Source organism: Lytechinus variegatus, chromosome 1, assembly GCF_018143015.1.
Source record: "Lytechinus variegatus isolate NC3 chromosome 1, Lvar_3.0, whole genome shotgun sequence".
Taxonomy (NCBI): domain Eukaryota; kingdom Metazoa; phylum Echinodermata; class Echinoidea; order Temnopleuroida; family Toxopneustidae; genus Lytechinus; species Lytechinus variegatus.
Genome location: NC_054740.1, coordinates 84,259,834 through 84,283,153, shown reverse-complemented (window position 1 = coordinate 84,283,153; position 23,320 = coordinate 84,259,834). Strand labels below are relative to the sequence as shown.

Genomic DNA, 23,320 nt, shown 5'->3' with positions numbered 1-23,320 from the left:
AAAATGCTCATAGCATACTCCAGTAAGCCACCATTTTGTCACAAGGGTAAAGTTTTCTGCCAATCATTATATTATCTGACTATAATTTTTCAGGCAGAAAATCCATGAGATGCAAATACTTTTCCTTAAGAAAACTAATCAATCTTTCATTTGGATATCCACCCATATTTAAAAACATAACTATGATGATCAATTCTTTTAATACAGCAAAGTTCTATTTATTGTTTCTTGTTTTCAGTTTGTCTGGAGGAGAACTGTTTGACCGTCTGGTTGATGAGAACCACATCCTTACAGAACCTGAAGTAGTATTTTACATGAAACAGATCTGTGAGGGTGTGAAACACATGCATGAGAGGCACATGGTCCATCTAGATCTCAAGGTCAGTTTCCCTGTGCTATGTAACCTGTTTCAATAACATCATTTATATGACAAATCTTTATAAAAAATCAAATGGTACTATTTTGATAAATTCTAGCAGTTGCAAAATAGTACAAGGGAATAGTTTCAGAAAGGTGTTTACATTTTTACTTCATCCGTAGTATAACTCATATATTCTGGTCTAGAATTGGCAACAGAAGATCTAGCTTTCAGGTAAGAATATTTTTATACTTATACATGTCCTTGTGCTGTTCAAGATATTGTTTTATCAAGGAATATAAGTTGAATAAATAGAAAAAAAATTATCTTATATTCATCTAATTTTCATGCAAATAAGATTACATATTTTTCAATACAAAATTATCTTGTCATGTAATACCTTAACTTCTGTAAAATTATTTTCCGTTCTTGCAGCCTGAGAACGTCATGTTGTGCGCTCGGAATAGCGACGACATCAAGATCATTGATTTCGGCCTAACCATGGAGCTTGACCCAGACAAACCTGTTAAGGTCATGTTCGGCACTCCTGATTTTATCGCGCCTGAGGTCGTGAACCATGAACCCATTGGACTTCCGACAGACATGTGGGCGCTGGGTGTGATGGCATACCTTATGTGAGTAGAAACTAATTGCAGAAATGATTTACCTAAAACTCACTTATCCATTCACAATTTTAACTGATTACTTTTTAGTAAGCTAGTCTAGTTAACATCATAACTACATAAACTGTATGCAATAATTTCTTGAGAAACACTTTCATTTAATAAGTCCAAAGAAAGATTTGGTGGAAAGGTGTAAGTTATGATTATCAAGTGGCCGATTGTGCTTCCAATATCAAATAAGATACTGTCTGTAGGCAATGCATAAATACTATTTGGAATGTCTGTTGTTTCTTATCTCCAAAGGGGTAAATCAGTATATAACTATTTCTCAATATCTTTTTCAGGTTGAGTGGTATATCACCGTTTGAGGGAGAGACAGATCGTGAGACCCTCAAGAACGTCGCCATAGGAGAATGGGAATTTGATGAGGAAGCATTCGCTGACATCACAGATGAAGGTCTAGACTGGATCGAGAGGATCCTCATCAAGGATAAAGAGTATGTTGAACAATTTCTTATCCTGCTGAGGGTTCAATATCAAGTAACGTTTCAGTTAATAATCTAATTTTAAAAGGAATACTATATCTTATTGTAAATATTCCTGAAATATCAGTTTCATTAACAGTGCACATGGCGTGAAAATTTGTCCCATGGTTGGTATTAATAGAAATGAGGGTTTGTCACAAAGAGTTAAATGAGACTTAAGAGTCATGCTCAAATATTTGTGAAACATCCCCTGGTCACTGTATGATATTGCTCTACAAATCATAGAATGGAAATATTCTTTTCATTGTTAACAATATTCTAGAGTGATCTCAGGATAGTGACAGAAAAGGTAAAGAAGGTCGAGTTAGCTACATGGAAAGAAAAAAAAGATAATAGTGTATGAACCTGAAATGATTGAAGGAAGCAGTGTGTGGCAGAGAAGAGAGAAGGGAAAAGGTGAAGTGGGGTTTTTACGTCCATATCTATTCTTTACATCACAATAGACGCTTTTTCATCATATATGTATAATTCTGAAATATTGTTTGCTTTGATGTTTGCAGAGGGAGAATGACCATTCAGGAAGCTCTTGACCATCCATGGCTCCAGGTAGGTATCGGGTAGATTTATCTAGAGATATCCCACCGTTGCCACCAATTAAAGAGAGTTTCCCCTATTCATCTCATTTATGCTTTAGATTTATTCCGGAATTTGGAAATGTCTGCACACTCTTTTGTTTATGATGTAAATAAATAAGGCATAATTTGACAGTTAGAATGAAAATGATGCATTTGACAACAAGTAGATGAACACAGTGAAACTCAGTGTACATAATCCTTTTATAATTTCAACTGCAACTATATGTGAGGAATTTATACTTTTCTTTTATATTGCCTACATGTTATGTATCTTATATACACATTTGCCTCTTTATTTTCAAAATTTCAGATGGAGACAGATGAAATGGCTAGGCGTCGTGCTCGTCGTCTTGACAACAGCAGACTCCGCAGGTACCATGACAAAAATAAGCCAAAGGTATGTTTTCCTTCTTTCTCATTTTTTTTCAAATTCTTGCTATATTCTGTAAAAAAAATTGATATATTCTGTAAAATATAATTAGATTTTTTTTATAATACATAGCTTTTTAAAGAATGATATGATAGCTTGACACTGTGTTTGAGCAATTAAGATTTCAAGAAAAATCACTCTCGACTTCTGATTGTGTACAAGGTTTATTTTTTACTGGATTTTATATGAAATCGTCTTTCATTGTTAGAGATGTATCCTTTGATATCAATAATACCAAATATGAATATGTTTCTTCTTTTCACCATGTCTACTCACCAGGGTGCTGGAAAAACTATCAATGCCATTGGACATCTTGCCCATGGTGGCGCTCTTCGTGAGATGCACAAGATGTACCGTGGGAAACCTCTAATGGAAAGAGAATGCTACATGGGTATGTGAAGATTTTCATTTACTGAAGACAGTGATTCATATTTTGAAAATTGTGCTTTCCACTGGCTAGTGTATTCTTTAATTCGGCATGGTTAACATTAATATGAATTTGATTTCTTTTTATATAATTTTGGGGAATTATTGTAAAAACGAGTGGTTTAATAATTAATGGTTTAATAATTAAAAATTTAGATTGCGAATTGAAAGTAAAACTTATGTTTTCATCTCATCTTATTTTATTATATTGTCTTACTGAATAAACAAATTGTGGTACATGTAAATGCTTCTTGCTTCTGCAATAAGTTGTAGATAAATATAATTTTATGAATATCGTAATCATGGTGAACCTACATTGTTTGTATTTACTTACAGATGTCCGAGATGCGGCACCCAAGTTCATCAAACCCTTGGAAGACACCATGGCTATCGAAGGTAATGCTGGTCGCTTTGACTGTGAGGTCTCTGCCCTCTCTGAACCTCTCATCACCTGGTTCAAAGGCAAGAAGGAAATCACTATCAGTGTCAAGTACAAGATGCTCTATGATGACCGCAAGTACACCCTCATTGTTCAAGATTCTGAGTTTGATGATATTGCGGAGTACACGTGCAAAGCAGTCAACTCTTACGGACATGCCAGCTCCTCAGCTGATCTTAATGTGCAGTGTAAGTAAATGAACTCTTTCAGAATTATTGACATTTAAATATGCTTCTTTTTAACCATCGGTACCATTATGAAACTAATAAATGGTCATTGTTGAGTACTTGTTTAGGGTTTCTTGAGCATATGATAAAACATGCATTTATTTTGCATAGATAGTCGGGAGCGTTTCCTTCTGTATTTGCTTGTTAATGATTACTATAGAGTCATACCTGATTAACTTAATGTGAAAGATATTAATTTTCCTAATGTTCTTTTTTTTGTACAGTGCTTGATGCACAAGAGCTAGACAAGAGAGGAGAACGTAGAGGTCTTGACATGAAGAGAAAGAAGTAAGTAATTATCATTTATGGGTGTTTTGACGCTTGTATGTAACTAATCTACTATTTTCATATCTACTCTTGATAACAAGTACAAAACGAAATGTTTATTTTCAACCTCGTGAAAAAAATGGTTTGTGGTTACTCGTTTTTTGTATCTAAAAAGGAGGTAAAAATATTCTTATGGTTACAAATGGTATCAAATCAAATAAGATTTTTAATATCTTGTGATGATTTCGAGATAGTTGTAGATAATGCCACATGTGTTAACCAAATCACTATCCATGGAGGAAATGCCAAATATCAATAACTAATGGCAATCTCTTATTCTGTCTTATTAGGATACCTCTTGGTGAACGTGCCAAGAAGCTGAGAGCAGCCCAGGCAGCTGCACCAGGAAGTGACAAGGCTCCACAGTTGATCAGACCACTTGAAGACCAAGAATGTGGCTTTGACTTCATCATGCCCCTGTCTTTCCAAGGTGAGTTGATATCCATCCTATGAAGAGTCTGAAAATACCCGAATCTTCTTGGCGTTTATTAAATGTGTTTTACAAACAATGAAACTTTCTAACAAGGCTTGTGCTAGGCATAAGGAAATTATAAAAACAACTCGCCCAGTTTGTGGAGAGATATTTTCATTATTAACAATACATTTTCTTTATGATTTTATAATTTCTGAACTCTATTGATCTTTGTTAAATACAGACTTTGTCTTTTTTTCCTCGGTTCAGAAAGGGAAACCTAACGGATAGTAGATGTTTTTAACTAATGCTTTTATCATATTGAACAAGATGTCAAAGAATTGAAAAAAAAACCTTCAGATTTTGATTTTTTACATATCACAATGTCATCTATCATCTAATTAAAAATAGAGTTAACTTTTGTAAAAAAAACATTTCTTTCGACAGTCGCCGAAATCCCAGGTGTGCCTGAACCCAAGGTTAAGTGGTATCACGATGACAGGCCATTAAAGGCCGGTCCTCATTACCACTTCTACGAGGAGGATGGAGTCCACACACTGGAGATTGACGGAACTACTGAGAAAGATAAGGGACAGTACACTGCAGAGATCTCCAACCAGTATGGAAGTATCGCCACCAAGTGCAGACTGGACGTCAATGGTAAGATTCCTTATTCATCCATGAATCATGTACCTGGCGAAATCAATGTATAAATCATATTTATTTCATATAGATGATCACCATTTTCTCTTTTTTGTATCTGTGGTATTACCATGTGATTGACAAAATGTGCAGTTTAAAAAAAAATGGTATTAGGAATGTAGATTCTGTTTATTCCAGCGCCAATCAGTTGATTGCCATTTTCGAGGAAACTGCTTTACATACTTTGATTTGATTGAGTTAATTGACAATATATCCAATGATCAAATCAATCCACATTTGCACGTCTCTGATGTCTTTCATATATTTTGAATGAAACATTGAATGATTTGGTCTGTGATATCATTCATTTGCAGAACAATTCTTGACAAAGTTCAAAGACTATCGCCGACCTCATTTCAACCTCCATCTAAGAGATATCTTCATTGTTGAAGGTAGTGCTGCAAGACTTGACTGCAAGGTTACTGGAGTACCTGAACCCAATATCAGATGGTACGCTACTGTGAATCGTTGATACTGTGAATTAAAGATAAATCATACGTGTTAAGAGAAATTTATTAATTTCTTTTTAGGTTTTTTATACTAAGGGTATATATTTTGATTTTCAATATATTTTGTCTATAGTGATTAATCACACATAATAATTTGATTAAAGTTTAAGAAAAACCATAGACATGTATTTCAATTGTTTAAATTGATAAACTTTTACTTGTTTCAAATTTTCCGTATCATGTGGGCCACATTACTGTGCAGATTTGCAATAAGTCACATCCAATGTAAAAATGGTTATAATAATGACAATCAAGATCAATGAATGTGTTATATGATAGAAACATCAATTGCATTGGTGTTAAACGTGAACAAATGATTTCTTTGACAAGCCTATCAACTAATATTCATTCATTATTCCATTATCCAGGTTCAAGGACCACAAGGAGATCTTTGATGGCCAGCATTACTCCATCGAGTTTGGTGAGGATGATGAAACGTGTAGTCTCATCATCCAAGAGGCATTCCTTCAAGATGCCGGAACCTACACCTGTCTTGCCTCCAATCTCCTTGGAAGAATCTCATGTGACTCCTATGTCAGGGTTGAACGTAAGTCACCAATATCTCTTTTATTAGTCCTTCTATATGATTCAGTTTTAATGGGCATTTTGAAAGAGCTGTCGATCTTCGATTATTGTATTTGATGTGTGCATTTGTTATCATTAATAAATGAGTAAAAATACCAGACAGTTACAACGATACTGATACCTTTTTAGTACGTGATTTCATCTTATTTTAGGCTTTCAAATTTTTATTTCAAATTGAAGAAATAATCAATTATTTACAGTTTCAATTGCTTCTATAGATACATTGAATTCAGAATTGTATTTCCAAACCTGGACTTGTCCTTCACAGATTTGCTAGCACTACAATATTGGAGAACAAAATGACTCACCAATGCCCTGTAATATTAACCTTCCATAGTATAGGAAATATCAAAGTATCGACTGTGGATTTCTTTGAATTTGAAATGTTTCTTTTTATGGAGGTGGTTGAAGATGTGTGTATTTGTGTGCGTGTGTGTGCGTGTGAAGGTGATAATACCGTATGAAATATTTAAGAAAATCATAGTATACATTATATGCATATGTGCCTTATTTATCCTTTGTGACAAATATTAAACTAAATAAATGTGTCACTGTGTCTTCATTCTCTATTAACATTTTTTCAAATGATTATTTAATTTGTGCTTCTCTCTTTGATGTGATGAAATGTTAATATTTATTGTGGAAACAATATTGATGTTTTCATGTTTGTAAGGAGTTTTGTTGCGAAATTGAGAGATTTAGACGATGAAGATCGATACAGACCAACCTGGAGAAAAATAATATTAAAGTGTACCTAAAAAGGATGGACAAAATACTTTGTGAAGAAACTCTGATGGTGAAAATTTCTTATGCTCTAAAACACATGTCAACCAAAATGAACGTTAATAAGCAAATTGTGAAGCATCCAAGAAGCAAAACTCCAAACCTGGTGATGTTAAAGAACATGCTTTGATTGGAAAAAGAAATCACATTGAACTACATGAAGACAAGGATGTCGAAATTATTACGATGAGGATGAGAACATCAGTGGATGTGAGCCAGCTTGAAATTCCATAAGTGAAGAACACTTGGTATACAAAAGAAACAGTTAGAATGCAGTGGAGGGATGGACATGTTTAATTGTTGGTGATAATGGAAAGCTATCACATCAAATATTACCACTAATGGAAGATCTTCAAATCACCAAATGATGTGAAACTTTATTTGAAATCTCACAATATTCAAGGACTAAGATGATTACAGAAGAATATTACGAAACTATTGTTTTGATGAATTTGATTCTATTCCAAGACGTAAGACGGCGCAATTTACAAGGAGGATTTGAGAAAAATAACGAGAAGCAGCAAAAGTGACAATATGAATGAATGAATAGGTAGGAAGATAGATAGATAGAAATGAATTAATGAATGACGGAATGAGTAGTAATGAACATTTTTTTGAGTAAATTATTTTTTTATGTATGAATGAATGGGTGAGATTTTAAAATTAAATTTAATTATGTGAATCGATGAAATTACGTAATTAGTAAATTAATGACTGACTGAATGAATAAGTGATGGAAACAACAAAACAGCAAATTAATGATCAATGACTACTAAACTTAAAAGATAAAATTAATGAGTGAAGAAAGGAATTAGTAAATTGAATCGATGAAGGAGTGAATGAGTGATGATACGACGACATTGATTCATTAATTAATAAATGACTGCATGAATTTATGCGAGGGAATCGAGCAAATGAATTAATGAATGAATGAATAAAATGTTGCAGTGGGACAAACATATACTAGATAAGGCACACACACACAAGAACAGAATTACAACCGACAAACAAATCAAACACCGTTTCAATGTGATTATAATGATGTTTTCGCCACAGAATTTCGTTGACGCGTTGACTCTTTTGACAGATGTTTCCATTTATCTTGTTAACTGTGTGGTTAGGTGATATTTACGTATAGGAGTGGGAGGATCTGGCTCTCAAGTCTAGCCAACGCTTTCAATACAATGTCTGGGTTTATAACTAAACATGATGACACATGTACAGATTAGTTTTAACTCCGCCATTAACATTTGGTATCAACGCGGTTACACAACACATGCTCTTGTTTTCATTCGTGGTAGTATCTTAGAAATAAAGTAAAAATAAGTTCTATCACTTTCACATCTGTTTGTTAGCTAACACAAAGTGGTTTAAAATCTATTTATGATTACATTTATTTTGTGATACGCACACGAGCCATGCCAAAAATTTTGAACCTAAATTTCGGTTCATGAATGCATGTTCATTCCATTATCTACATGTAGTAGTTGGATTTGAGACGAAATGATATATACACCATATGACTGATAATAGATTAAAAATAAATTTTAAAATGTACTTTATATTTTCCTTTCTAAGAAGAAATCAAAAGAAAAAAGTGAAAAAATTTGTCTATAAGAAACTTTCTACCCCAGAGGTGACTTACAGACAACAAAGTAGCATATACATATAACGTAGTGCCGATGGCTATCTAAGAATTAAATGTAACTTATTTGGGATAGCAATTAATAACAGTAAAAAAAAATTGGGAAAAGTTATTTTACATCTACTGAAGATAGTCACATAAAATATAACCCCAAACAATATATCTTAGGCTACTGAAATTATTTGAATTGTAACTTATCTCTAAAACAAAATTTATCACAAATGATGCTTTGTGTACTGAGAATTTAAAGTACCGAAAAACGTTATCCCCTTTTGTAAGAATGTTTTTCTTTTGTATAATATATCATAGATCTTCGGTCACAACCTTATCGTTTTCGGGAAGTACTATCCCTATTGTTTGCTGATATCTTATTCCTCAGTTTTTCGTTTCGTATTTATTTAAATGTTTTTGGTCTTTTTTCTTTCATAGAAAAAAAGGAATGAATATAAAAGAAATTTTTAAAAATGATAAAAAATAATACTAAAGAAAGTTGTTGCCCTACTTTTCATACAGTGTGTGGCAAAAATAGACAATTATGACTTATTTCCAAATAAAAACAAGGAATGGGATGGATCGGTCTGGTTCTTTATTTATTATTTTGTTCAGGGGACTTTGTTACTATACCTAATTGGTCCATATGCAATTGTGATTTCAGTCTTGGCATCGCCGAAACGAGTGTTAGAGAAAAAACAAAAAGTATGTTCATATCTTCATCTGATAACATAAAAGAAATCGTCCATAATAGCAAGACAAAGAAGGTATCATCAGTCGGTAAAATAACAATAATTACAAATGGTACCCCTTAGGATAATCATTACTTGCCAATATCTGGGGGGGGGGTTCTTTTCTTTTTGTCCCATGACATTTTGAAACGAAACATTCAGCAAATATGTAACTTAAAGCACTAGTTTGTCTTTTTGGGAATGCTCTATTACGAATCGGTAGTTATATATATATATATATATATATCGTCGCACGCACCACGAACCGTCCTCTCTGCGCGCTTCAATGCGAAAGTTAGTTTGGCAGAAAACGCATTTAAAGAAAAGCTTTTTTAAAACCAGCAATAAGTGCACATACAAGGAGAGCAAATTATTTACCGATGTCTTCGTTTGATAGTTCAGGTTCCAAATTTCCACCCGTATCTTTATATTTTCTTGAAATTAATCATTTACGCTACAGTGGGCATCGTAACAGAGCGGACGGTTCGTGGTGAAATCGCAAGGCGCGATAGCGCACTGTATCTATTCCACGAACCGTCCTCTCTGTCACAATGCCCACTATGGCGTAAATAATTAACTTCAACAAAATATAAAGACACGGGATGAAAATTTGGAACCTGAACTTTTAAACGAAGACACCGGTAAACAATATGCTATCCTTGTAGGTGCACTTATTGCTGGTTTTAAAAAAGCTTTCCTTTAAATGCGTTTTCTGGAAAACTAGCTTTCGCATCGAAGCGCGCAGAGAGGACGGTTAGTGGTGCGTACGACGATGTGTGTGTGTGTAAATGAATGAAAATATATTCATTTAGTTTAGAATGTTTAGGTATTAAGGCTACAATTTAAAGTGATGAACTATGATTTTAATATAATGGTTACTGCAAAGGCAACGAATGTATTCTTTATGGTCTTTCATCAGTTATAAAATCATAGACCACTTTCATTCAATCCAAACCTTTAAGTAGCAACGGGAGATAATTATATTTGAAAATATTATTCCTTAAAGAATATATAGAATGTAAAAATATATAGTATGGAATTGACTAATGTCTTTCATATATTCATGCTATAGGTCACACGTATGCTCTTTCGCCTTATCGTCATAATCCATTATGTAAACACAAGCTGGGTATCTAACTGTTTGTTAATAATGCTAAGTAAACACGCTCGTCACATGTAAACGAAACAATCTGTCATAACATTTCACTAAACCGTTCGGTGCCTTTTTTTACTTACTCCAATTTCGATGCTCCGGCGAAGACGCATGCAGGTATGTCGTGATATATAATGTACCTTGGCAGCGAAATGTCAGTTGTCTTGCGTTGATTTCATCCAATGGTAAAGTGATGCCCGGAGAAAAGGTTGGTCGTCTGTTTCTCGTCAAGAGTCATTAGTTCTGTTCTGAATGAGTGAATGAACCTATTATGACGCCATTTAACGTCAGTCCATTACCAAGAATTACCCTATTTATATAAAGACGTATTTTTTAAAGGTTTTGTTGTTGGTCATTAAAGAATATAGTGGATCTCTTTAACATTATAACATACCAACACTCTTCAGACCTTCTTCAAAAACAATCTGTTTAAAGCATATATTTCATTTTCATTTGTTTAATTATATATGTATGTTTGTTTTGAATACCAAACGACTTTCCAATTTTCAAACTGATACCTGTAGAAATCAATATAAAAATGTCGATATAGATTCTTCTTTTATTTTGCTCTTATCGTTGGCCTTTTTTAGCAAGCTACTTTGAGTGTATATGTTCTGTGTCTTTATTTTTGCGAGAGGCTCTTACAAAGATAATGAATCATACCTGTGATTTGTTTGTGTGTTGTCCAAAGATATCTGCTATGGGATTGGGTTAACTGGTGAAGATAAAGGTTGACAGTTTTATTAAAGATGTTAGGTCTATGATCAAGATTGTTTGTGAGAAAGAGACGAAATGGAAATAATTATTTCTGGTTGAATATAATATTGAAGACACTTATTCCGAGATACATTGCGTTATAGAAGACAAATGATTACAGAATATTGATATTGGCCACAAACTGGGGTTTGGCAAGAAAAATTTACTGCAACCCTGGAAATCTCCACGTATCAACTCGCTATCCATAAACGACGGTTAAGTGTTAATGAACGTTATGTTAAAAAAGATAATCCCCAAATATGGTAAAGAAAAACGGTGAATGTTTTAGACTCTTAAAAGAGATAGATTAGCTGCAACTTTCTTCTCTTAATCTAATATACACCATTATATAAATCACGCGTGTAAACCTTTAACAGCTTTGCACTCCTCAACTCTCGTTCACCCTAGAAAGGTATGCGACTCTCCCCCGAGTTCGTTTCACTCTGTAATTAGCACCATCGCTATGTGGCTGTGGACTGCTTTTGAAATTAGGAAAGAAATGTTAAATATAAGCTGGTATAGAACCACATGATTACAAGGGAGAGTGGTTTATACATCATAGTATTGTTTATGCCTCCTTTGTTTTATTTTAAAACTCTGTTCCTGTGCATCTGCCAGAATTCATTTATCGTGCTTCCAAATCAAAATGTCTGGTCACCACATCATGCGTGTCATGATCTTGAAAGCAAGTAGGTTGACACGTCAGCCCATTCCAAATAGACAGTGGGAAAACGATTAGAATTAAACACTCATTAACTAATTATGCTTTGTAATTGTTATGATAACATACATGATTACTGACTGCAAGTGATTAATGTTAAGATTTTATTCGATACTCTCTGGTTATCTCTTAAAAATTGTTAACACTATGCATCGAAAATCTTCGGTTTGTTTTATAAGTACTCACTTGTTTTTTTTTACTCTCTTCAAGACTTTGTATATTAAAAGTTTGGTGAATTCCATTGTTTCAGAGTTACATAATATTTAAAAGGTCTTTTTTAATTAACAAAACAATTAGGCACTGCTTTTATTCATTTCGTCATAACGTCGTCTCTTTAAATCTAATTCAAAAACTAGCAATGCTTTAAATTTTAGGCATTTTCAAAATTATTTTTCTTAAATCTAGATCGGAGAAAACACTAAATATTGCGAACTTCTCACAAATTGCATGTGTCATCCTACATAAAACTCACACAGGCAAGAGGTCCAACCTTTAGGGTGAACCGATTAGTTATTGTTTACTTAGACGTCTTAATGATAAGGTTTTATCACTATTGTGACAACTTCATCTGAGTACCCGTTTACAATGTTGACTATCAAACACAGAAACAACCCACGCTTATTGTATTTTAAGATAAGTGTCTCCATGCAAACAGGGTTTAAGTGTGTGATTGGAAGAGAGTGTGAATGAAGAGATGAGTGAGGTGTTTGTCAATGGTTATTCCGTCAATCGTTACGGATTGCGCCCACGAGAGTTTTAATGATTTTTGGCAGTGATTAAAATACATCAGTGACCTCGGCTGGTAAATGAAGTATGTCCCATACTACTTGATTAAAATTAAGTATAATTTTTCATGAAGCGTTTTTACCTTGATGATGTTACTTATCGACTGGATCTTATTCAAATGGATGAAACAATTCATTTTACTTTCCAATAACAGTACAGCAAACATAATTGTTGCAATGTTTCAAAGTTTAGAATTTTGCAAAATCCAATGACTGACCCGCGGTTTTAAGTGATGTAAGCCGAGGCTGGTGGCTTGGTTCTTGAGTAGAGGCCTGTAACCGGTAATGAACCCCAAATCATACGGCGCTCAGTGTAGATGTATACTGCTGCTTCGGTGGATCCATCTGCGGACTTTAACAGGCACCAATTGGACGAACCAAATAAGGCAGCGTTTTGCTCGGGCTGGCCTCGCCGTGTCGACCCTCGCCCCTGCTTTTACCCTGCACTGTAGGCACGACAGGACACCCCAGGCTTAGGCATCCTGACTCTGGTGACATTTTCAAGTGAGCTAACGGCTGTTCGTAGGCTGCGCTGGATGGCTGGCCTGGCAAAGGGGGTGTCATCAGTCTTCGCTGCCCCTCTTGGGTTTCAGATTTCACCATCCAACTGGCATGACTGCTATTTCATGTGATCGGCTTACATCGTTTTCTCGCTTGTAGTATGACGTGTGGTGTGAGCAAGTGGACTCGCGTCTCTCACTCTCTTTCCTTTCTTTAGCCACCCGACCCCCGGCCTCGCGCTATACTAATATCCACCACTACATTCATCGTAAGGTGACGACTATACTTGGCTTGGAAAGAATCGCTACTGTGTAGTGGTTTTGCCTGTGCTACCTACCCGTAGCGTGAGAGCGGCCGGGTCGGAGTGGGGGGAAGCTATCGGGCCTGCATCGGAAGAATAAGCTAATTGATTTTTAAAGCTCATTGAAATAATAACGTCGTGGATTTTACGTTTTTAACGTTATTTTTAGAACTCTTCAAGGATACTCGCTTGATTTTGCAGTGGTGAATAGTTAGACATTGCCGTGAAACCCTTTTTGTGTTTTCCTGGATTTTCCTGTCGTGATTGTTTGGTCAGTTTCTGGAATCGTACAAGGAATTTCTTCAGTGCTTTTCTTATCGAAATATACAAATTCAATACTTTCTGCAATTAAGTTCAACAATGACTTTGTAAAAAATTGGATTTCATTTTTTTATCAAAAACTGATGTATATTCAGCGGAGGCACCTTTTAATGGGATATTGTTTGATTTTGCCATCTGCTGGTTATTAATAATCTAAATATGGAGGACGGACATGTAAACGGCGAAGTTTTGGGAGAAGAGGAGATCGGGGAACTAAAACTAGACGAAGATGTCTTGAATACATCTGGTTGTGGCTATGAGGATGAACTTGTGATTAAAGAAGAGGGAGATTATCCGGCGGATAAACGAAGTGGAGGGGGTAACTCCGATATCCTCACCCCAGTCGGTAGCTTCTCCTCGGGTGAAGGGTTAGCGACGATGTCTTCCGCGGCAAGAGCTGATAGCATCCCTCTTGAGCGCGAGATGTCGATTGATGACGAGATTACCATGGAAACAACAGACCCAATCACAGAGGAGGATCCTCCAAGCATTGCTAGTGAGATTGAGTCTGTTCCGCGCGACGCCCCCGAAGAAGAAGAAGAGGAGGATAGTCAGAGACCGCAGCATCGATCCCGAGGTACTACAGGCACCAGGGTGAACACCTCGATGGATACGCGATCAGCAGCATCAGCATCAAGGAGTTCTTATCGGCCTAGCAGTCCCACGGTCAAGGACATGATTAACTCATATCTTTACCGTGATCGAGAAACCGATCCCTATGATCTCCTTGTCGACGTCCCCGACATCGAGGTGGATTCAGACAGCGAGGAGTATGAATTCGACTACGATCCGGCGTCTGATAGTGACAGAGGGGTCAAAGACCTTCTCACTGCCCTCGAGGATCAAATTCGCTGGAAATCGGATCGTAATATGAGAAAGGCAACAGGTACATTTGATGAGCCTAGAAATACCCTTATTAGCCGGTATAACCCAGAGTATGAGCCACCGCCTGAAACCTATGAACGTTCTTTACCCAAAAGTATTCCTACGACAAGTTCTAGTGCCTTGGAAAGAAGTAAGCGCCGTTCTAGTTTAGATGCCACCACCCGAGAAATATCAAATAAATACCTAGCACCACTCAACAAGAAATTAAGTTCATCGTATGATAGTCTACCTCGCCATGTTCCATCGAGTACAACAAGTTCGTCATCGTCCGGTTACTCGTCTCTAGGTCGCTATGGGAGCGTTGATTCGTTGTCGCCATCGAGGGCATATCGTTCTCGCAGCGAAGAACCTGCGTCGTCGTCGTATCTATCCAAACCATCGTATTCTAGCGGATTGGGATACCGATCGTACAGCAGTAGCGATGTATCCCGTATCACGCCCTCGTATCGCGCAAGCTATGCGGATACCTATTCATACGACTACAATGATGAGAGCGAAAGCGATAGCGACGATCCTTATTTCTCTCCTCTGGCGCCTCATCGGGCTTATCGAGCTCACCGTGAGGGTCAGCGCGTTAAAGGACCTTACGCGAGGCACATGGCCAGATTTAGCGCAACAACAGGCGCATCAACAATCGCATCGACGCCAACACCACCACGATCACCAGCGACCTCGAGAAAGAACGAAGTCCCCATCGATGAACGACTACGTCAGATCCGAGAGAACTATCGTAAATCCCACAAACTTGACTATCAACGTAATGAGCCATATTCTTCTTCTTCCTATGCAGGCCTTGGGGTGGACAGTGAGGGAGGATCCGCACTCTCAATGTAAGTAAAGTATATGTTATTTCCCCTTTTAATTTTCAGGTTACATTTTTGATGAGACGTTATTTTTAAAATATTGCATGTGCATTATTATTTGTGTGTAATTTGTGAACCTACATAAAACGAAAATTACCAATTTGTATGCTATATTGTGGGCAGTTGTGACGACTTCAAAAAAATGAAAATTCCCTATATGAAAATTCCCTATTTTAAAAGACAATTTGTAATATAACCTGTAAACAAAGAATACATTTATATTGATCATATTAGAGTGATCACGAATTTCCTAGAAAGCCAGTGAACACTTTGCGAGAGTGATCACGAATTTCCTTGTTGACCATAGTAGATTGCGAGACAAATGAATACCCTCTAGCGATTACATTTATATTGTTATCAATTAATATTCTAATGGTCGTGATATTCATATTAACACTGTTTCAACATTTTGGAAAGTCCTGTGTGTAGAAAGGAACGTTTTAAAAATCAATACGAATTTAAAGAATTTGTATAATTCATCTGGAAATATATAACATGAATTAAGAAAATATTTAAAAATCAAAGTTTGCTGTGTTTCTTCATTAAAACTTTGTGTTATTCTTATCCTAAAAATACCCTAAAATATCCATCAGTTTTATCAATTTATTAGCAAGCAGTTATTGTTAAAGTTGTTGTGTTTGTGTGTTCCAGTTTGCATGCAAAGCAGTTGTATAAGAGAAAGTATTACAGGTAAGTGTACATATGGAAGTACCTGTTTACAAACATATCCAAAGTAGCCACAACATTTCCTCCCAATAGCCTAACATCAGAAAGTTTGCATGCTTGTAAGTTTGTATGTGGAAATGTAGCCTTAAGATATTTCAATATATAGGAAAAATAAAAATAGACTTAATATGTTACGGAATTATATACCACTAATGGCTTTAACTTTAACAAATGCGCGATCTAGGTAATTTCAGGGGAAGAAAGCTCGAAAGGTATGGGCATTTGGGTGTGAAAAGCGCAAGTAAATAAGCAGTAAAGGAGGAAGTAATAAAAGGTGAGATCAGTAGTGAAAATAAACTGACGTGTCTCTTTAAATGGCGGTGATACATCAATATAATCCATGGTGAAGCAGAAGGGAGCGGATTGTCTATGTAATGGATCCTCGCTATGTAGTGTTTATGTCTCAGCCCTCGCGGCATTCCTATCATACTTAACAGATCAAGGGTCATCATGCAAGTTCGTTCCTTCATATTCATCCTCCTCCATCTCAACCACATCCCCTCCTCCATCTCCACTCATCCTACCTACATTTCTCAAACTATATGTCTGCTCAACCTACGTCTATCAACCAAGATGTCTTGTTTATCAACATGTTGTGTGTACCCCTCACCCCAATCTTACAAACATACTTACCACGCCTCCTCCTCTCATCATTTTACCCGTCACATCCTCCTCAAATTCCATGTCCGTGTCTTCACTGAGCCCAACATCTATATCATGGCGAACTGTCACCGTGTCCGTTGAATTTGTATTATTATTATTGACTTCTTGAGTTTGGGCTTGTATACATTCCTATTTTGTATACCCCTAAAGCAACCTCCCGGTTATGATCAGAACCCATCTCCTGTACATAAAGTTACTCCTTTACCCATCTAATCATTTTTTTTCTCGCTATAAGTTTCCTGAGGTTAGCAAAATTATACCACTAAAACAATTATGTACATTTCCTCTTCATCTCGCTTTAAATGATAATGTAAGGTAGTGTATTTCATCGATCATATGACTTCCACTCTCCTTATCCGCCAAACCTTACTCCTTTCTCTTGGGCATCATTAGGCCTTCTGCGCAATACTTAACATTCCATGCCTCTCCCTTCCCTTTATGAAGCCGAACATCTACACCATAGCTATCAATCTATTCTCTTTGTATTATTGGTGATAAAGTTGAGCATGTTTGTCTCGTTGACGTTCTTCTCCTCCGCACTTTCTTGTCCCCCACCTCATCCCATATCTACCCCTTGCCGTCTCCATCAGGATTCCGTGTTCGTCTATCAGTTATGTGTCGATTTTGGCTTTTACATTTACAATAATTATCCGTTGTGTATAAAAAAAAAAAAATACCTACACCAACACAAAACATACGATCCCCCATATATGAATCCCTTTAACTTATACGTGTCGATCAAAAACCATACACTCCAAAAACACTGAGAAAAATTTTACTCAATATAGGGAAGAAAGGGAACGTGCATGTTGGGTATTTTTTTACCCCATATTGGGCTATTTCAACGCAACATTGCGTAAAATTTACTAAATATCTTTTTACCCAACCAACATACATTTTCCCATTTTACCAATATGGGATAAACTTTTTTTTAGAGTGTAGTCAATCCCCAGCCTGCATCCTCAACCAAGGAACATGCTGACGTTATTCCTTTTACCAACAGAGTATGTAATACTACCATCATTTCCCGCTTCTTCCTTGACACATCCTTCCATATGTCCATCGTCAGCGTTCTATCCCCCCATTCCCTTTCCATCTTCGTATGTTATTCATTAACTCATCGATGGAATGATAGCTTACTATGACGCCACCTCACCAATGTCACTCTCCAGACAATTTTAATGTGATCCGAAACGAATGTGTTATCTCACAAATGCCAACACATGCCCTGTTCTATAAATATATGTATCGCCGTCACTTACTTAGTGGTAGTTTTCAGCGTCAGGTACATTGATTGCGTTTTAGCGATTCGGTTCCTCTGACAAAAGTGATGACAATGGAACAATAAGAATACACCATTGGTAATAACCACTGGGTTACTAATATTGTGGTAAAAAAAATGTAGTATTGAAAAGAATAGCGATAATTGAACGAATGCTATTATTAGACCAATAGATAGCAAGTGTAGGAATGGTTTGTTGATATTTTAATCGACATCATGAGACATTTTTCAAATATAATAATCGTAATAGCAATTATGTAGCTGAGTAGGATGCACAATTTTCTCACTAGGTAGTATACTTGCCCAAAAATAAAACAATCATTTATCGTGTTACTTTTCAGACCTTATCACTAATATTTATATTTAGTATAATTCAGCGACTAATGTTAGAAGTTTCATTTTGAATTATCGTTCACTTATTAGGAACAACTCACTGCCATAATCGCCTATATAAACCACAAACATACTTAGCAACACTCTATAATACAAATAATACACACCTGTGAGGCAGTGGTAAGTGCTACACATTCGAGGTAATTCCTTATGAACAGTTGTGTTTGTTTCACATTTAATGAGTGTACAGATTAGTATTCTAAATGCCCAAGCCAAAAAGGATGTTTGTTATGATTTACAAGATAGTGGATCCTTGTTGCTTGATAAACTATGATTAGATTAGAGGCTTTACTTATGACCACTTTATCATTGGGCATGAATAAAATTACGTTGGGCAGAACACTAACTTGACTGATCATGACTTGTGCATACGCGCAACCAATAATTCCATTGGGATCAAACTCGCCGTCTTATAATTCCTATAAAACACGTATTGCATTCGTAACGAGATTGTGCATGCAATATATTAATGTACTTAACTTCAGAAAGAGAGAAGAATAGGTTCAAAAGAGACAAAATATTTGAAATTCACTAGTTTTTCTTTCGATATGATTCACTATACAATACAAAATTATCAGGCCAACCCTTCCCTTATTTTAAAAGATGGGGCAAGCGTGTAATGAGTATCCACAAATTATGGTATTTCACGAATGACAAGGTTGATATACATCGACTGATCACCCCAAACGAATTCGTGGAATTCGATCAAAACATGTGGCACAAACGTAAATCAGTGTCATCCTCGTCAAAATGCTTTCCATTCTGCGTGATACACCATATCCCCCATGCATTGGCACCAAGGAATCTGCCTCTTTATTTACTGTTGCAGTAAACATAGTAGAGCCAAAACAGAATCTGGTTCACTTAGTGTTGAGTTAAAAAAGTTACAATGGATTCGTAGAAATGTATCATGAGATTCGTAACTAGTACGATGTCATGAGATTAAACACAAATGTAGGCTCTATTTATCAATTCCTTAATGATCCTAAAAAGGGAATTTGGATCCATGATATAGTATCACGAAGTTTTATAAGATAATCGCGTTATTCATCGATCTCAAATACTGTAAACTGTTATTTTTCGTTCTAATTATTTTCAAATCGATTCTCGTAACTTTTAATTATACAGTGAACATGATCTAAGACATGTAATGGATATTCCATTTCAAAGAGACCGTTAAATTGTCCAAGATTTCTAATTTGATTCTTGATGGCAACGAGTATCGATGTTTACCACACACTTAGCTAATTAGCTCAAATGTACCTCCCATATAACAATATATATATATTCGTATATATAACAAAAACAATAAAATAGATTTAAAAATTATATCTAGAACTAACAAAGTGAGATATTTCGAAAGATAAAATAATAACCTTATCATTTCTACTCAGTCTGAGTTTGGGTGTTTCAAAAAAAATTACTACAAATATATTTTGTGTCGTTCATAAATGTTAACGGTGTAATTTAGCCTTATGGGTTTATTTAAATGAAAAAGATTATTTTCATGTTTATACAAATACTATTGACAACCTTTTGTCCAACGTATTTGAGACACTACCGTATGAATGGAGAGAAAGGGAAAGGGAGAAAGAAATGGAAAGTGAAAAGGTCAAATAATCATTTTATTTTCAAAGAATATTATCTCAAACTCTATCACAAAATTCGATTTTAATTTTTTAAAATTCCATATTTTCTGCAGATTGTTACTGTTCTATAGGTTTCTGCACAGTTTGCAATGATTTCCCCCTCAAAAGTTTGGCTAATTGTGCCCATGCTTTGAGGTCGACGTCTTCTTTGAATAGCATTAAATCATAGATAAATTCAACATAATAAAAGTAAGAAAAAAAATTTGGTCACGATTTCAAAGAAAAATTAAGAGCGTATTTTGAGTCTTGCAAATAGTGTTTATGAAAATAAAATACTTTCCAGGCAAAGACGGTGCTTTAAAGATACTTTAAATCCTGCAATTTTCAAGTTTACTAACATCTGTTTCTCCTGGCCTTTAATTGACGCGGCTGTTGGGCTGAAAGAATGTGAAATCGATAGGGTGTGGATTCATGAACAAGTCTGTGCTCTGGAGCTATTAATGAAATGCGTCTTCTCCGGTAAGACACATTCAGAATTCCACCTACCACTACTCCACTTATACAAACAAGAGCTGAAGGCGTGTCGGGACCATGTTTATCTACAGTAGATATGGACTTAGGAGACTATATGACAGGTACTGGATAATAAACATTTCTTTATTTAAAATCGAAACAATTTTGATATTATTTTGAAGTAAGAGCGGACCTTTTCCCAACGATGGATGAGAGTTAATGTTGTATTTCATACTCGAGAAGAATCTGTTTTGCTCTTCCGCAACACTTGAACGTAATCTGGTACTTCGGTTTTTAAACAAGTCATGTTAACATATTTTCCGAGTTTTTATCAAAGATGTTATTGTATAGTATTATATGTCTTGTTTTTATAAGGGTTTCTTTTTCGGTTTCACTATGTTGTTAATTGCATGCAAAACTTAGAATAAATGATAATCCATACTTTCGTTATCGGTTGATATTGGTAATTAGTTATCTGTATGACTTTGTTGAGCACGAAAGGTACGCTCACGGTTATCGTCCTATTGGCGCGATTTTGATATTCTTCTAGCATTTAATAGTGCGCTTTTGCTTTTACGTTGCTATTTTTCATTTATTAAAATCTTTTTTCGTCATACACCGGGTTTCTATTTCATTTTATCTATATTTCAAGTTATTCTGTATTACATTTAATAAGAGTGGTAAACTGTTTCAATTGGACTCTTTTTGACTGTTAATAAATAATTGATGGAGAAGTATAGTATTGTATAAATTGTATTTAAAAAATACAAATTTGTGTAGGAAGAAGGATATAAGAGCCAAACTGTACACTCCGTCTAAAGACATACCCTCGGGTTACAATGATTGCCTAGATGACTAATGACCAAGGGGAGGACATTTCAAGTTAAATTTTGATTCACACGCCCTTGTATTCTCCACCAAACCCACCCTATTCGTGGGCCCCAAGCCCCCTGAAGATACGAACATAACTTGGGTATGCGACCCTGTCATCCCCTGGATTCCAAGCAATAATTATCAGCCTGCCCCGTGCCTGTGTCATTACAACCAAACGGGCATCCTTGTCTACCCCCATGCATACATAACCCGATCTGTCTCCGTCTGTTGCGTCCGACCCCTCCCCAGCTGTACCCCCTGGGAGCGAGGATGAATCATGGGGATGGTATGCCATGTGTTTCATGGTTAGATTGTTGGTCTAGCATCTGCAGGATCTACGCATCTAGATAATACCCAGCTACGTTCCATTAAAGAAAATATGATAGAAAGGTGAAGTTATAAGATTGTGTTAAATTATTCTATGTAGGGAAGATTCTATATTCTTAAATACGTTTTCAAGACTAAAAGCGTTAGATATTCAATATAATAATTATCACGAATCCAATTTAAACTTTATATACGTTTTTTTTTCGCCATACTGTGTCTCCACAATAGTTGTGTGAAAAGATGCGAAATAGAAGCCAATGTTATATTTTTGAGAATCAAGATGCTTCCTTGAATTTGTTCTGTCAAATTCCTGATAATTCAACTAGTGTCTACGTCTTTCAAATCAAGCATTCTCACTCCGCGTAACGCGCAGAAGCGGCCGAAGCGAAATCTGTTGAAGTTTATAATAACATAGTTTCAATTCAAGACGTGTCAGCTATGATCCAGAACAACAAGACATGAGCCAAAACATTGCCGGGGAAACTTGAAATGCATGGTGCATTACAAAGTGCCTATTTTTAACCAGAAGACGTTCGTAATGTGTTAGCCATACGTCAACTTTGTATGTGCCCAGGAATGCGCAAGATGAGACGAGATATTTGATTTGGCGGTCGATGAGCAGGCACGACAAGATGCCAGTATAAGATTCCGAGGTCTATACTGGAAACCCCGAGGGGTTATTCCAAGTGAATTCGCCCTAAATCTGCGGCATCAAAACTTGCTTTAGAACTCTGATGGATTGGAAGGAAGTTTGATTTAAATTCCTTCTCCGTTATTTAAGGGATGATCAATATACTAGAAAGGCGGGGTAGAGTTTGCAACACCGTAGGGATCCCGACTATGCGAGGATGGTTGATGGGCCAATTATTCTACAAATTGTCATCGACCATTTTCTAAAGAAACTTATTATTAATTAAAAATTCCCTCTTAAACTACAACTTTCGATACTTTCGTCAGCTTTTTGATAGATATTTCCAAGTTTCCAGTCGTGTGTCTTTCCTTTCCGGTCTCCCGAAATTATATCAATATTTAGACGGAAATACCCGTTATCGCTGGTCGAAACGCAATAGGACATCAATCAAAAGAATGAGCGCTTCTCTTTTTCCCCAGTCTCCCGTACGGAAAGAGATCGTACGTGTTCCAGTGCCCTCACCAGGCGAGCTAATTTTAGATGCTGGCATGTCAAGTATTCCTAACCGATGTACAGACCCAGAGACCAGTGCAGGTTTTCACTCCTAAATGCATTAGGTGGAGACACCAGAGCAAATCGTTTCATTATGATTGAACTTGCAGAGTGTAATATTTGTGAGATTAACATCACTGGAAATATCGTTAAGAGTAAAAATAGTTAACTCTATTT

At 36.0% G+C, this 23,320-nt stretch overlaps 1 protein-coding gene across 1 annotated transcript in view; it reads left to right on the top strand.

Annotated features, from left to right (window-relative positions):
- The window catches only part of LOC121432071 (titin-like), a 129,643-nt gene that overhangs the window by 87,976 nt on the left and 18,347 nt on the right, over positions 1 to 23,320 (top strand). The window contains 13 exon segments of the mRNA XM_041629916.1: positions 239 to 380; positions 794 to 993; positions 1,326 to 1,478; positions 2,027 to 2,072; positions 2,412 to 2,498; positions 2,811 to 2,922; positions 3,294 to 3,584; positions 3,848 to 3,911; positions 4,241 to 4,380; positions 4,810 to 5,022; positions 5,379 to 5,514; positions 5,942 to 6,120; positions 15,522 to 15,561. Of these exon segments, the coding sequence (XP_041485850.1) occupies positions 239 to 380; positions 794 to 993; positions 1,326 to 1,478; positions 2,027 to 2,072; positions 2,412 to 2,498; positions 2,811 to 2,922; positions 3,294 to 3,584; positions 3,848 to 3,911; positions 4,241 to 4,380; positions 4,810 to 5,022; positions 5,379 to 5,514; positions 5,942 to 6,120; positions 15,522 to 15,561 (1,803 nt within the window).